Raw genomic sequence first — 13673 nt, forward strand, 5'->3', positions numbered from 1 at the left:
GAGTCTCTGTGGATGGGACTTAGAGGAGCCACATTCAGACTGTGATAACTGCACCACAACTAATTTCAGTGCCAGTCCTATGCTCATAAAGCTCTCCTTTGCTGTCAGTCTTCATGTTCAAACTGTTATTATATGGCATTTCTGTCATGTTTCAGATTTTGGAACTTCAGGAAGGTAAAAGCTGTCTACACCAGTTTGCTATCACCAGGTGAAGTGAGAAGATCTTGCCACAAAAAAGAATTGCTGTTTTGTGTTGTGTACCCATTACTTGCAAATCTACTTTAAGTTCCATTTCTCCTGAAAAAAACCTAAAATTAACAACAGCAAAAAAAGTTGTATTCCTCTTGCCACTAATGAGATTATATAATTAGAGAGTATTCCCATTTCAGAGATGAACTTTCTGGAGATATTCCTGGGTCACCCAGCAGCTGAAGCTTGTGCAACTCGTTGCCCACAGTTTCTCTGAGGGTAGATGAGTTTGTGATTGGATGCTCTGCTAGCTGGGTGGCTGAATTAATGAAAACCTGCTGCTTCTGTCTTTCCCCAGAACCACCCAGTCTGGAAGATGCAGGAAAAATATTAAATGAAACAGTGGTGGTGAATAATCCAATCCATCTTGAATGCAGAGCATCTGGGAACCCTCTGCCAGGTATCCATGTGCACTTTGGGGAACATCTCATAAAGGTTTTCACATTCATGTATCTTTGGAAAGTAATGGATATGCTGAACGTGGAGCTAATTGTGTGGTTTTAAACCAGCTAGAGACTATATGGATGGGAAATGTCAATGTATGGGCTGACATGGAGGAAGGGTTGAGGAATTTAGTGATCCCCACTGATAAATGAGTGAAAAGATATCCCAAAGATAATCTATTCCCTTGTGATGCCCTGTCCACAGGCAAGAGCACTATTTGATTTCTACTGAATGAGCTTTAAACACACCCACTTTTATCTCCTGTCAATTCAGTATTAGTGTAAGGCAGACCTGAAATACTTCATGGATTGAGTGTACCTGCCAACAAGTGTGCCTGTGTCTAGGACTTTTTTCATGTGTGGTTTTTGTTACCTGGTAAGATCTAAAAAGACATATTACTGTGAGAGCAATTTGCTGTATTAATTATTGTAGAAAAACAGGGGGAATAGTTACTAAGAGCTTATATCTAATATAGCAAATTATTCTCGTGCTGATTATAGCAACATTTTCAGAAGAAAGGTGTTATTAGTTTCAGATGTGCATCCAGTTTCTTCTTTTCTTTTCAAGAATTAATTCACAGCAAAGTATTATTTTCTAGAATAATTTATACTTGCATAAAAACATTAAAATATTGAGGAAGTAAAATGTTATAAATGCATAAGAATTTTATATCTATTTTACACTCCTTTAAATTTTTTTTCTACTTTTATCTTTCAAATTTTCAGTTATTTTAGAACAAACAATTAAAATGATGGATTTCAGATAATTTATGCAATAAGAGCAGTTTGGTTACCCCTAGTGTGATGTGATGGCATATCCTATTGTCAAGGTAGAACATGAGTCAGGAAAGGGAGAGCACAGAATCCCACTGGAAGAGAGAGAAGCTGTGTGCAAGTCTTGTCTGTCAGTCAGGCCAGAGAACTTTGTGGGTGTGAATCTTTCCCCAAAACCCCTTGTGTGCTACAGATAATCCTTCCATGAGCAGTAATTTCATCTGAGTAGTGAAGTGGTGCCAGCAAAGCCTCAGTGACCCATTTTCCTGATGGATGGTTTCATCTTTTGGCTGAGATGCAAAATCTGCAGATTTTCTTGGTTGTCAACTTCCTATAAAATTTTCTTCTGCCATAACACCAAGTATTCTGCTCTTTATTTTCAGTTTTTTTAAGCTGCCAGTTGTACTTTGATTTGGCTGCTTACAATTTGATTCTTTGTCCCAGGTAGTTCATTTATGTAGTGATAATTTAGGGTAAAAAGTAAAAAAAAAAATTATATATATTATAGAATCCATGGATAGATCCCCTGTATCATGGTTTGGGTTGGAAGGGACCTGAAAGCTCATCTCCTTCCTTCCCCCTGCCATGGGCAGGGATGCCTTCATATTTTTGTGTGGTTTTAAACAGCTGCTCTTTACCTTGGTATAAGAGAAGTAAATGTCCTATAATTTGCTTTGTGTGATAATTTCTCAATGTCAGAACACTTTTCTATAAATATATGGGGGGGTGTGAATGATAGTGTCAAATTTCCTGTTGAATTGTGGGGCACAGTCAGTATTTTGTACAAATCTGGCTATTTCCTAGTATTCTGTTACATTTTATTATTCTTAATCACGAGTGACACTGCCACTGACTGTTAAACGTTGGCATGTGTGTGAAAGCTGAGGTGGCCAGTGTGGCGAGTGTGTGGTGCCACGTTTGTGGGGGTTGTCAGTGATTTGTCCTGTTCTCCCCCCCAGCCGTGTCATGGTCCAAGGACGGGCGGGCACTGGCCCACAGGGGACAGGTGCTGCACATCGAGGCCACCCAGGTGGCCGACTCTGGCCTCTACAGGTGCCTGGCCACCAATGCTGCGGGCACGGCCGAGCTGCTCTACAGCCTCCAGGTCCATGGTGAGTGCAGAACCACGGAGCTGTCACTCCTGGAGCTTGGGAAACACTTGTGAGAGCACTGAGTCCAGCTGTGCCCCCACTGACCCATGGCCCCTAGTGCCTGACTACCTGTCCATGAAGAAACTTGTCCTAATATCCAAATTAACCTCTCTACCCCAGCACAACTTGAGGCTGTTTCCTCCTGCCCTGTATTGTGAGAATTAAGAATAATACATGCAAGTTCCACCTTTGCTTTCCTCCTTTTCCAGTTTGCTTAACAGACTTGGTGTCACTCATCACATTATCACAGATTCTCAGGGTGGTTTGGGTTGGAAGGGACATTAAAGCTCAGCCAGTGCCACCCCCTGACATGGGCAGGGACACCTTCCACTGGCCCAGGTTGCTCCAAGCCCCATCCAGCCTGGCCTTGGACACTTCCAGGGATCCAGGGGCAGCCACAGCCTCTCTAGGAATTCCATTTCAGGGCCACCCTCATACCCTCACCACCCTTACAGCCAGGAATTCCTTCCCAATATCCCATCTAACCCTGCCCTCTGGCAGTGGGAAGCCATCCCCCCTTGTCCTGGCTCTTCACTCCATGCTCTTCACTCTTCTCTTTTCTCACGGATGTTAAAATAGGTGTTTTGAATGCAGAAAATGTGCCAAGGGAAGTTATTTCTAGGAAGAAAGAATTTGTGGAAAAGATATTTCGTTTAAGGGATCACTTGAGCAATTTGGAGTTCCAGGCAGTTGCTGGGGTTTGTTTTAGGTGACTTTGAAGCTCACAGCAGACAAAGGACACAGATGAAATGCTCTTTCATAATCCAAGACTTTTAAAGAAAAATGTGCTGTATCTAAGAAGATGAAATGGAAGTGTGGGTGTTTGCTGACATGAGACACCTGAGCAAAAGCCCAATTGGAGCTTTTCCAGTGATTTCAGTGGCTTTTGGATGTGGCCATATTCCAAATTCTTATCTTTGATACATGCATGTGCATGTAGCTGGTTTTCTGTGGGAGTCTTCCCTGCAGAAGTGTGGCCCAAATTTGGCACAGTGTCCCCAGCTGAGAGGTACACACAATATATAGTTCCTATTAATCTCAGTTAATGAGTTGGGCAGTATTTCCATGGATTTAATGACCATCATGGGAAAAACTGATGGCACAAGACACAGTCAAAGGCAATTAACCCCACCCAGTGATTAATTCCCAGGAAATCCTTAGAGTGAAGGTCATTATTCTAATAATTTAAATGGAAAATAACCCCTCAGTACACATACGTCTTTTTAGGGGTGGCAGAATTTCAGCAAACACATCCAGAGTTTTCTAGGGAACTAAAATTTTCTGATTAAGACACAGAGCTTCCCCTTCTAGAACAGAGTATGTGCAGTTGCAGCCACAACTGATGGTATCAAAGGAACTAATTGAGTCGAACTCCTGTTCATGACCCTGCTTCATTCAGCTGGTGTCCTGCCAGGCTGGCAGTAGAGAGGTGCTGGCATTCACCAGACACAGGTTTATCATCCACTGTCCTTAAGAATTTGTGAGTTTGAGAAGGCAAAACTTGAGCGTTTCTCCCTCTTTACCAGTGGAAGCAGTGACCCCCTAATGGAGAGCAGGCTCAAATGCCAAGTACTGAAAATTGTGCTTCATTTATGGAAAGGCTGTTCTAGATTTCCATGAGCACCTGCCTCAGTCAACTACTGGTCTTATTCACCAATTTCTGTTGTCAATAGTGTTATCAGATCTTTCTGGTGTTAAAAACAATGCTCAATACTGCAGGCTTAACATTGAATGGAACCAGGCAGACCAACTGAAGGAAGCACATGGAATTCCAGTGTAGTTAGAATTCACAAGATTTCATTGTATTAATTTTTTTTCACTTCTATCTCCCCACTACAGCTTTCTTAGGCATTTGAGAACAATGAATGCCATTGCACTGCAATAGGAGGAACTCTGTGTGTGGGGAAAATATTAAAAAATTATAAAATCCTGTGCCTTTTTTCTGCCCTACTGCTATTACTGAAATATATGTACAAGTGAGGAGAATCACAGGATCATGGAATGGTTTGGGTTGGAAGGGACCCTAAAGCCCATCCAATTCCACCCCCTGCCATGGGCAGGGGCACCTTCCACTAGCCCTGTCCAGCCTGGCCTTGGACACTTTCAGAGATGTGGCAGCCACAACCTGAGTTACAGGCTCTTAGAGGTTGCTGAATTCATTAATGAATCTTATTCTCAGTGCAGAACTTTATATATGTTTTCTCCCCTCACACAGGGCGATATGTATGAGTAGCTCACACCATTCTCATCCCTTTGCAGGAGTGACTTCAAGCATTAAGTTTTCATCTGATACTGACTTTTAAACTTTAAGTTATCAGTGGTAGGAGCAAATGGAATCGTTTTGATTCTCTCAGTACATGAAACATCTTCCTTTATTAATTATTCTTGTCTCCCTTTCTACTAGAGCCCTACAACATTTGCTAGACTATGTGCCTAGAGTAAGTGCTTTAGATGTTCCATTGCAATGTTTTGTGTCATCAGAGAGGCAGATGTTTTCCAGTCTGATCTTGTAAACATTTCCATATGCTCTGCCTGGCCAATTTATCACTCTGTGTATGGATTTGCTTTATGTGGTTTATATGGTAAACTCCTTTCTTTAATCCCCACCACTCCTAAAGTCTTTCACAACGTCTAAATGGAATACTAGAAAAGTTTGAGGGAATATTTTCTGGCTTTATGGTGTGGTTCCTGGGTTTCACAGCTGTCCTCTGGGCTGTGAGCCCAGTCCCACATATCTTGCTCACCTTAGTTTCACTGCCTGCTCATGTTAGGGAAGAGCAGAATCTGAGACGTGACAAGAGTTTAGCAGGAATAACATGAGAAAACAGAAAAAAATCCAAAACTAGGTAGCCTATTTTATTTCATTGTGATTAATACTCTTGTGTTTGTTACAGCCCTTTTTCTGTGGTTTTTTTTTTTTTTAGTCCCCCCATCCATCTCTGGCAGCAGTGACATGGTGACAGTAGTGGTCAATAATCCAGTGAGACTGGAGTGTGAAGCCAGAGGCATCCCTGCCCCTATCCTGACGTGGCTGAAGGATGGGAGCCCTGTGTCCAGCATCAGCAATGGACTCCAGGTACCAGGGTCACATCCTGCTCTGTGGTGTTCCCTGCTGTGGGAGGAGGCATTTAAGTCAATGCAGTTTGTTGGAAGAGAATAAATTGGAGGATTTGGAATAATAATATAAGGCCTTTTGCTCTGGGTTGTGTGAGTTTAACTCCAGTACTGCGTGAAGGGGAAGACAGAGATAAACTGAAATAAAGTGGTCCTTTCAGCTGATGTCATACTCAGTAAGTTTGCACCAACAAATTTTCCACTTATTGGGAAGAAGAGGAAATAGGACCAAATTCCTCTGCTGAAGAGATCTGGAGAGCTCATTACATAAAACAATAATTCAGAAAAGAAAACTAACCTCTGATATAAGGAGATCTTTCAGAGGTGAAACTAGAGGCCATGGTTGATTTTTGGAAGTTGATTTTATAATCTGAAAGGGAAGAGGTGCAATCTGTGTTCTGTGGGGACAGCTCAGGGCACAGATGAAAGGTGTGACAGCATGTTTGAAGTAGGTGGGAAAGAGAGAGGGAGAGAGTGTGTCCAGATCCTGCAAAGTCTGGAGAATGCCAGAAATTCCCTAGGGACTAATCTGCTTTCACAAGTCTGGATTGGAAGAGAACACTGGAGTGCAGGGAGATGGTGGGAAGCAGTGGCAAAACAAGTGTTCCATCTTGAAATGAGCCCTAAGAGCTCCCTCTGCCTGTGTTTGACACTGGGGTGTGCCTGAAGGTGCTGTGCTGCCACTGCAGGTGCTGTCAGGGGGCCGGGTGCTGGCACTGCCCAGTGCCCAGCTCAGTGACACGGGGACATACACGTGTGTGGCAGTCAATGCTGCGGGGGAGAGCCAGAGGGACATCGACCTCCACGTTTATGGTGAGTGACAAATGTCTTTCTTCGGGTTCTGAGAGCTGTTCTTGAAGCTTTAATTTAACACACTGGGCCCAGACCCTGAGAAGCATTGAGTAAAATAGTCCCAACCTGTAACAGAAGGCCAGGTGAGGAGGAGATGTATGGAAGTTAAAACATAAGTATGAACATCCACCCTCATTTACTAAAGCATGTAGGCATATCCTTGAAGAAATGTAACTGCAGCAGTGAATTTACAAGTTTGATATATAAAAGCTCATTTATGAACAATGAAAGAAAATACATATTTGTGTAAAACCAGGTAGATCTGCCAGGTGAGAGATATTCTTGGGGCCAGTGCTCTGTTGTCTGTATTGCACTGGAAGGAGGTACTGGGAGTTCCCCATCCAGCTCTGCATTTCCCATGCCATTCCCAAGCCTAAATGGAGGAGGCTCTTTTACTGCTAAATAGTGACACTGTGTTGAGCCCAGCCAGTCAGCTCTGTCTCCTTCAAGGAGCAGGAAAGAAGTGGTTTTTTTAGGTTGTCAGTTTTCCAGATTGTCAATAAATTAATTCTGAAATATTTTTGCCTGAACTCGTTTAAATTCATCCTCCCTTCTGAATAGGACAATGCTCTCAGTTACATGGTGTGATTATTGGGAGTGTCCTGTGCAGGATTTTGGTGATCCCTGTGGGTCCCTTCCAACTCAGGATATTCTGTGATTCTGTGTTTTCTTGTAACTTGTATTAATTTCGTTCTGGGTTTTTTGTAACTTGTATCAGATGCCTTTTCATATTATGGAATAGTTTGGGATTGAAGGGAGTTTAAAGCTCACCCAGTCCAAACCCATGCCATGGGCAGGGACACCTTCCACTAGCCCAGATTGTTCCAAGCCCCATCCAACCTGGCCTTGGACACTTCCAGGGATCCAGGGGCAGCCACAGCTTCTCCGGGCACCCTGTGCCAGGGCGTCTCCATCCTCACAGGGAAGGATTCTTTCCCAATATCTCATCTAACCCTGCCCTCCGGAAGGCACTCCTGATTGTTCTGTTCCTCCAAGCCCTTGCCTACAGTCCCTCTCAAGTTCCCTTGGAGCCCCTTGAGGCACTGGAAGGGTCCCTAAGGTCACCCCATGTTGTGTTCTCAGAGCCCGTGGGTGCTGTGCCAGCAGGGATGCCAGGGAGTGTGACTGTAGCAGGTTTTGGGTTCCCTTGGACAGCTCAGAGCATTTGTCCAGCAGCGAAATGAGGATGAACAACAATCTGATACTTGTTTTAGAAATGTTACAGTGTCAGATGTGTAGGGAGAGGCGTTGGAAATTGAGGCACCTTTGTAGTTTTGCTTCTGCTTTCAGTAGGCCAGTGGTCTCTGCCAGTCTCCAGCATTATGGCAATCCCATGTGGAAAACCTTGCGAGAAAAGTTGGGAGTTTGGATGAGTTCTAAGCAGGGGCAGCTGGCCAAGTTACTTGTTCCTGCATTTGACTTTCAGAATTGTCTCCCTTGGTTAGGGCACCCCTGAATGAAGTCCTGGTGACTTCTGCATCTGGGAGGGGCAGTTCAGAAGCCCAGGACTCTGCTCTGGCAAGTAAACCGAAGTTAATACAGACTGGAACATTTTATGTCTAGAGCAAGGAATATCAGAGTCTCCTTTGTAGTTTGAGGACAGGTGTGTATGTCTGTATTTATTTTCTGGAACCTCTGTCCATTTTAGCTGGAGGAAATGAAAAGAGTTAGGAGTTATGTATGTTTAAAATTAGTGTTGTATTAGAAGCTGGCCAGAGTTGAGCTTAGCTGCAGGATCAACTTGAGTGAGACTGTCACCAAAAAGTAATGTTGCTCTTCAGACTTGCCTCATAAGGGCAATCTAATTTTGAAGCCACAGGAGGAAAATAATTTTGAGTGGAGTTGGAGCTGGGTTGGTTGGAAATGTGCACTGAGCCAGGGGTTGGAACAAGCTCGGTTACTTGCAGTTACTATGAGCATAATTAGATTAATTTAAAACCTCATTCCTTCAGAAATAAATGCTTTGGTGTCTTTCTCTGTGTCATAAACTCAGTTTCCTTTTGAGCACATTTCAATCCATTGAGCCAAGAGGAATAGTAATTGGTTAAAAAGTCTTTGGAAATAAATTTCTCTTCTGCAGGAATGAATCAGCTTCCAATTCTCAGTTCCATAATACTCATAAAGAATCTGGGCCTTCATGAGTTCTAGAAAGAAAAAAAGAGAAACAGATTTTTTTTTTTCCACTTACTTTATTTCTTATCCACAGGGACCAGGCTTTTCCCTAAATTATTTCCAAACTGTGAAATCAGCAGCTCTGCTCTGTACTTCCTGGACAAGAAACACAAAGCTTGATTGTTCCTGGTTTTTCCAGGCCACCTCAAGAGCTGTCTCGCTGTCCCCTGAGTGTCATTTTGGGACACGTTCTGGTCTCTTGTGTGTGACTAAGCTAGTGTGCTTGTTCTCACAGATGGTCCCACTGCCTCCCTTCTCACCCCAAGGTTCTGTGCACTCAGACCCTCAGTGTCTGGGGTCATGGGTCCCAAAACCAAAGGGCAAAGGAAATGTGACAACAAAGGCTCTTATATTTGGTCCTGGTCAGCTTTTTGGGGGGCAGTATTTTGGCTGTTCTTTTTGACTTCAGCCATGAACACTTGCCCCATGGAAAGCTGCTGACTTGCTGCATTCAAGGTTTAGTTCTCAGTTGCCTTCTCAGTTACTTTTGTTTTTCTGATTGTGGAAACACAAAATTTTAAAATGGGGGGGAAAAATATGATTTCTTAAATCCTGGCACTGTTAAGAACACCTAATGGGTTTCAATTGATGTGTCCAGTGTTTTGGGGTTTTTTATTTCTACACAGAAAACTTTCCTTTCAAAAAGAGATTTTTCTACTGTCTGATTTAGAAATAATAGTGTAATAATGAGGTTATCACTGAACTGCAGGACAAATGTAAATATAGTGCTCAGTGCCAACAACTGCAATAATTAGTAGATGCCACACAAAACTGATACATGAACTAATTGTAGATTATTTTTTTTTATTAAATCATTAACCCATTGACTTCCTTTCCAACCATGTAAATTCTCATTCTGTCAGCTGTATTTGGCCAAGTGTGGGCAAGTTCTCTGTAAGTCAGAGTTTTCCTTAAAGCCAAGTATCCTTCTTGGCATTTTCAGCTTCATGAGCTGTTTCACTCAGGAGCTCTTTTTCCTTCTTGCAGGAATGCATTCCCTATTTTTATATATTGGGGATTTTCCTTTCTAACTACGTTTCGAGGGGATTTTTTGCTAGTCTTGGCTTATCCTTATGATTTCTCTGTAGCTCATACTTCACTAGTATGCATTTTGTGCAGAAGATATTCTGTAAATAACAAAAACTATTACTGTAGTTTTTGTGGTATAAAGAGAATGAAGTTGTGGGTAACTTAAGGTGTGTCATTTTATCTTTGCTAAATGAAGTCCCTTAACTCCACATTATGCTTGCTCTGGGAAGTCTTCAATGCCCAAAGGTCCCTTGGTTTGAGCAATAGGACAAGAGGAAATGGCCTCAGGTTGTGCCAGGGGAGGTTCAGGTTGGATATTAGGAAAAAATTCTTCACAGGAAGGATGGTCAGGCTGGCACAGCCGCCCAGGGCAGGGCTGGAGTTGCCATCCCTGGAGGGATTTAAGACCTGCGGATGCTGCCCCTGGGGACAGTGCTGGGGAATGGTTGGACTCAGTGGTCTCAGAGGGCTTTTCCGAGGTAACCAAGCGTGTGACTGTGTTGGTGCAGTTCCCCCTGACATCGTGGGCGAGGAGCAGAACGTGTCGGCGCTGCTGGGCCAGGCCCTGGAGCTGCGGTGCCGCAGCAGCGCCGTGCCCCCGCCGCGCCTCGCCTGGCTCAGGGACGGGCGGCCCTTGCTGCAGAAGCCAGGCCTGAGCATCTCTGGAGATGGGAGCGTGCTGAAGGTAAGTGGGGCTCCTTCCTGGCCAGTTACATCCCCATGGAGCTGCGGCAGCATTGGGCTCTCTGTGTGTGTGAGGAGCGAGGGGTGTCGGAGACCCCAGCTGTCCGCTACAGAGCTTGCTGGATCCATGCTGTGTTATTTACATTCAGGGAGACACACGTAAAAATAAAATTGAAATCTGAGCCCCCTCTCCTTACACGTTTCATGAATAATTACGTAGGAAGAAGAAACCCAGGTTTTCCTTTTGTCCCCAGATTGAAGGAGCTCAAGTGCAGGACGCCGGACGCTACACTTGTGAAGCGACAAATGTTGCTGGGAAAACTGAGAAGAACTATAATGTCAATATTTGGGGTAAGATTTATGAAGTTTATACCAGAAATGGGAATGAAGCTCAGATCTGAATTATGGTGTGAGACACTGAAATCCTCTGTAGTTCATCAACACTCAGTTGCTGAGGCTGGTGCAGGGAGGTGCTGTTGTATTTGCTGTACTTGAACAGGCCCAAGACAGCGCACGTATTTTTCAAATTGCTTAAATTTAGTTGTAAATTAACACCAGTTACTCTACAGGCCTTTTTTGAGCTTGCAGGAATGAGAGTAGTTAGAGCTATAAGTAGTGAGTAGTATCCTTTCTCATGGCAGAGGGTTGGAACAAGATGATTTTTAAAGTCCCTTCCAGCCCACACCATTCCGTGATCTATGATTCTATAATAGATACCTGGGTTTGCATCCATAACTTTAATGCCATTTAAAGTAACATACCAACTTTGCACTTACTGAAATGCTGAAGCATTGGAAATTCAGATAAATAAAAGCTGCTTCACCTAGCTTTATTTGCTCTACAAATTTATTAGTGCTGAATCATAAAAACAGCTTTAATAATTTTTTTTCTATGGCTCTGTGATAAATGTGGCTTAGGACATTATTTTAATAAATGCTTTTGAGGGAGTTTTCTGCATCATCATTTGCTTCTCATATGCAAATTGAAATTGTCCCTATTTTACTGTTATAAATCAATTTCTTGTTTTGGAGTCACAAGACTAGAATTACCTATGAGGGTTTGTAACAGTAAAACGACATTTTTCTGTACAGATTTTAAGTCTGTCTTTATTAAAAGACCCATTCATGGCATTTAAATTAGAGGTGGGTTGTAGTACTATTTTTACCATGCCATTTTCCCATGCTGAAGCAAATACCATTTACTGTGCAGATCAACCTCTGCTCTCCTCTCTCTCCCCCAGACTTTTGCACAGGCCCTTTGCTGGAGGGATTTAGATTTTTTTCCTTTTTGCAGTAAGATCATTCCAGTAGGATTTGAGTGGAGGGATAATTCTTTGCTAGTTAGCAGCTTTGATGGGATAAGCTTGACAGAAACCACAGGCTGCCTGTGAAAGCCATCTGTGGATAATTGTTTGGAATTATAGTTTTCATTTATGCCCCAGCACCAAAAGTCTTCCGTGCCATATTTTGACATTTTAAATCCAGGAAATGTATCCTTCTGAGGATTGGTGAGATCCTGAGAGCTAAGTGTTGATCCAGGAGCCAGCCCATGAGTTAAATTAAGAAAATAGCACAGGCTTGTCCTGGCTGGAAGCAGGACAAATAAAGGGTAAAGCAGACAGCACCATAAGGCCCCACAAAAGTGTTGTTTCAAACTCCACACATCTGGTTGCTGCTGGAGAGCTGGAGGTGTCAGAAGGAGAAGCTGGCTATTGTCATGTGCATTTAAAAAGTGCTGCATAAGTTGTTCACCTGGAAGGTTTTATTTGCCAAATTCAACCTACATTCTCCTCTGCTTTTTCTTGGTCTCTACCTACTCTATTTTCATCTGATGAAAATGATTTCTTGATTGCTAAGAGGCAATTAATTAGCTCTTCCCTAGGGATTGGACCAAAGTGCTTTAGGACTTTGAGAATCAGAGTAAAACACTGGTCCCTTTTGTCTGCAACTGATTCTGGTTTAGAGTCACAGAGCTGTAAAGAAAAGCAATCTTTCTGTTGCAAGAAGGTGATCAGAGGGGTGGGGTCCATAGCCTTGGATGTGGCAGCCAATGTGCTGATGCAGGAAAAAGTCAAAGGAAAAATGTATTTAAAAATGAAATTTAAAAGTCACTGATGATGATCTCTGTGGGTTTATTGGCTGAAGTAATGAATGAGGCAGGCTCTTAGAGTTGGAGTCACTTGACAAAGTTCCCCAAACCATCTTTGTTTAGTGAAGTCCATTAAAGGCAGCCCAAAATAAAGCCTGTGCATGCAGGAGCACTTAGAGCCAAGAAGGATGGATGCAGTCATTCCCAAGTGTGTTGTTCACTACCCAGGGCCTGGTTGGCATTGAGCAGACAATTCTTGTCATTGCTTCAGAGCTGAATGGGGGAGATTTGCATGAGGGTCATTTGGGGTTTACTGCTGGCTGATAACGTGTTGTTTCAAAGGCTGCACTTATTTGACTTTTCTTTGCAGTGTCACCAAGTATTTCTGGCTTGGATGACAGCTCTCAGCTGACAGTCACTGAAGGGAGCTTGATTAGCCTGATCTGTGAGTCCAGTGGCATCCCACCACCCAGCCTCACCTGGAAAAAGAATGGTGGGTAACTGCCAATTGTCTGTTTTATAAAGCAAGTGGGATAATTCTGACCTGCTGGGTTTTGTTTTCATCTTGTGTACATTTTGGATGGTGTGTTCTGAGGAGCTCAAATGTGCAGATATCTGCACAGTTCTGACACTGGGTAAAGTGAACTCCAGGGGTAGATTATTCCCTTCTCTCTCTCTCACCTCTGCTTGGGTTAGGTGTTCCTGAAGGTGCGAGAGAAGTGCTTAGATTGCTTAGCTGACAAAAATGAACTGTGGAGCACTTAATATGTTTGCTTACCTTGGAGCAGCAGGACAGAAGCACAGTGCCCCATCCCTGGAAGTGTTCCAGACCTGGGTAGATGTCTTTTGAGCAACTGGAAGGTGCCATAGCAGAGAGTTGGAATGAGATGATCTTTAAGGTCCCTTCCAACCCAACCATTCTGGGATTCTTAGACTTGTTTATGGATCCCAGATGTCAGGGCCAGGGTCACTGGGAGTTCCTTGGTGTGGAGTTGAATTTCTGCCCTGTGATCTGCTGCATAACAAAGATTCTCTGGGCTGGTTTTAAATCTGTAGCCATGGCATCCTGCCAAGTGGTGAAGATGCATGTAGTTATAGTAATTGCTTTGAGGATTCA

The 13673-nt window shown here is 43.3% G+C and overlaps 1 protein-coding gene across 1 annotated transcript in view; it reads left to right on the plus strand.

The window, feature by feature from the left end:
* HMCN1 (hemicentin 1) overlaps positions 1-13673 on the plus strand; it is a 165482-nt gene that overhangs the window by 89754 nt on the left and 62055 nt on the right. Inside the window, exons 37-43 of the mRNA XM_088170182.1 lie at positions 548-649; positions 2426-2578; positions 5542-5693; positions 6421-6544; positions 10294-10469; positions 10723-10819; positions 12927-13049. Of these exons, the coding sequence (XP_088026308.1) occupies positions 548-649; positions 2426-2578; positions 5542-5693; positions 6421-6544; positions 10294-10469; positions 10723-10819; positions 12927-13049 (927 nt within the window). The remainder of the gene's footprint in view (positions 1-547; positions 650-2425; positions 2579-5541; positions 5694-6420; positions 6545-10293; positions 10470-10722; positions 10820-12926; positions 13050-13673) is intronic.

The sequence above is a fragment of the Sturnus vulgaris genome, chromosome 9 (genome assembly GCF_052056855.1).
Source record: "Sturnus vulgaris isolate bStuVul1 chromosome 9, bStuVul1.hap1, whole genome shotgun sequence".
Classification (NCBI taxonomy): Eukaryota; Metazoa; Chordata; class Aves; order Passeriformes; family Sturnidae; genus Sturnus; species Sturnus vulgaris.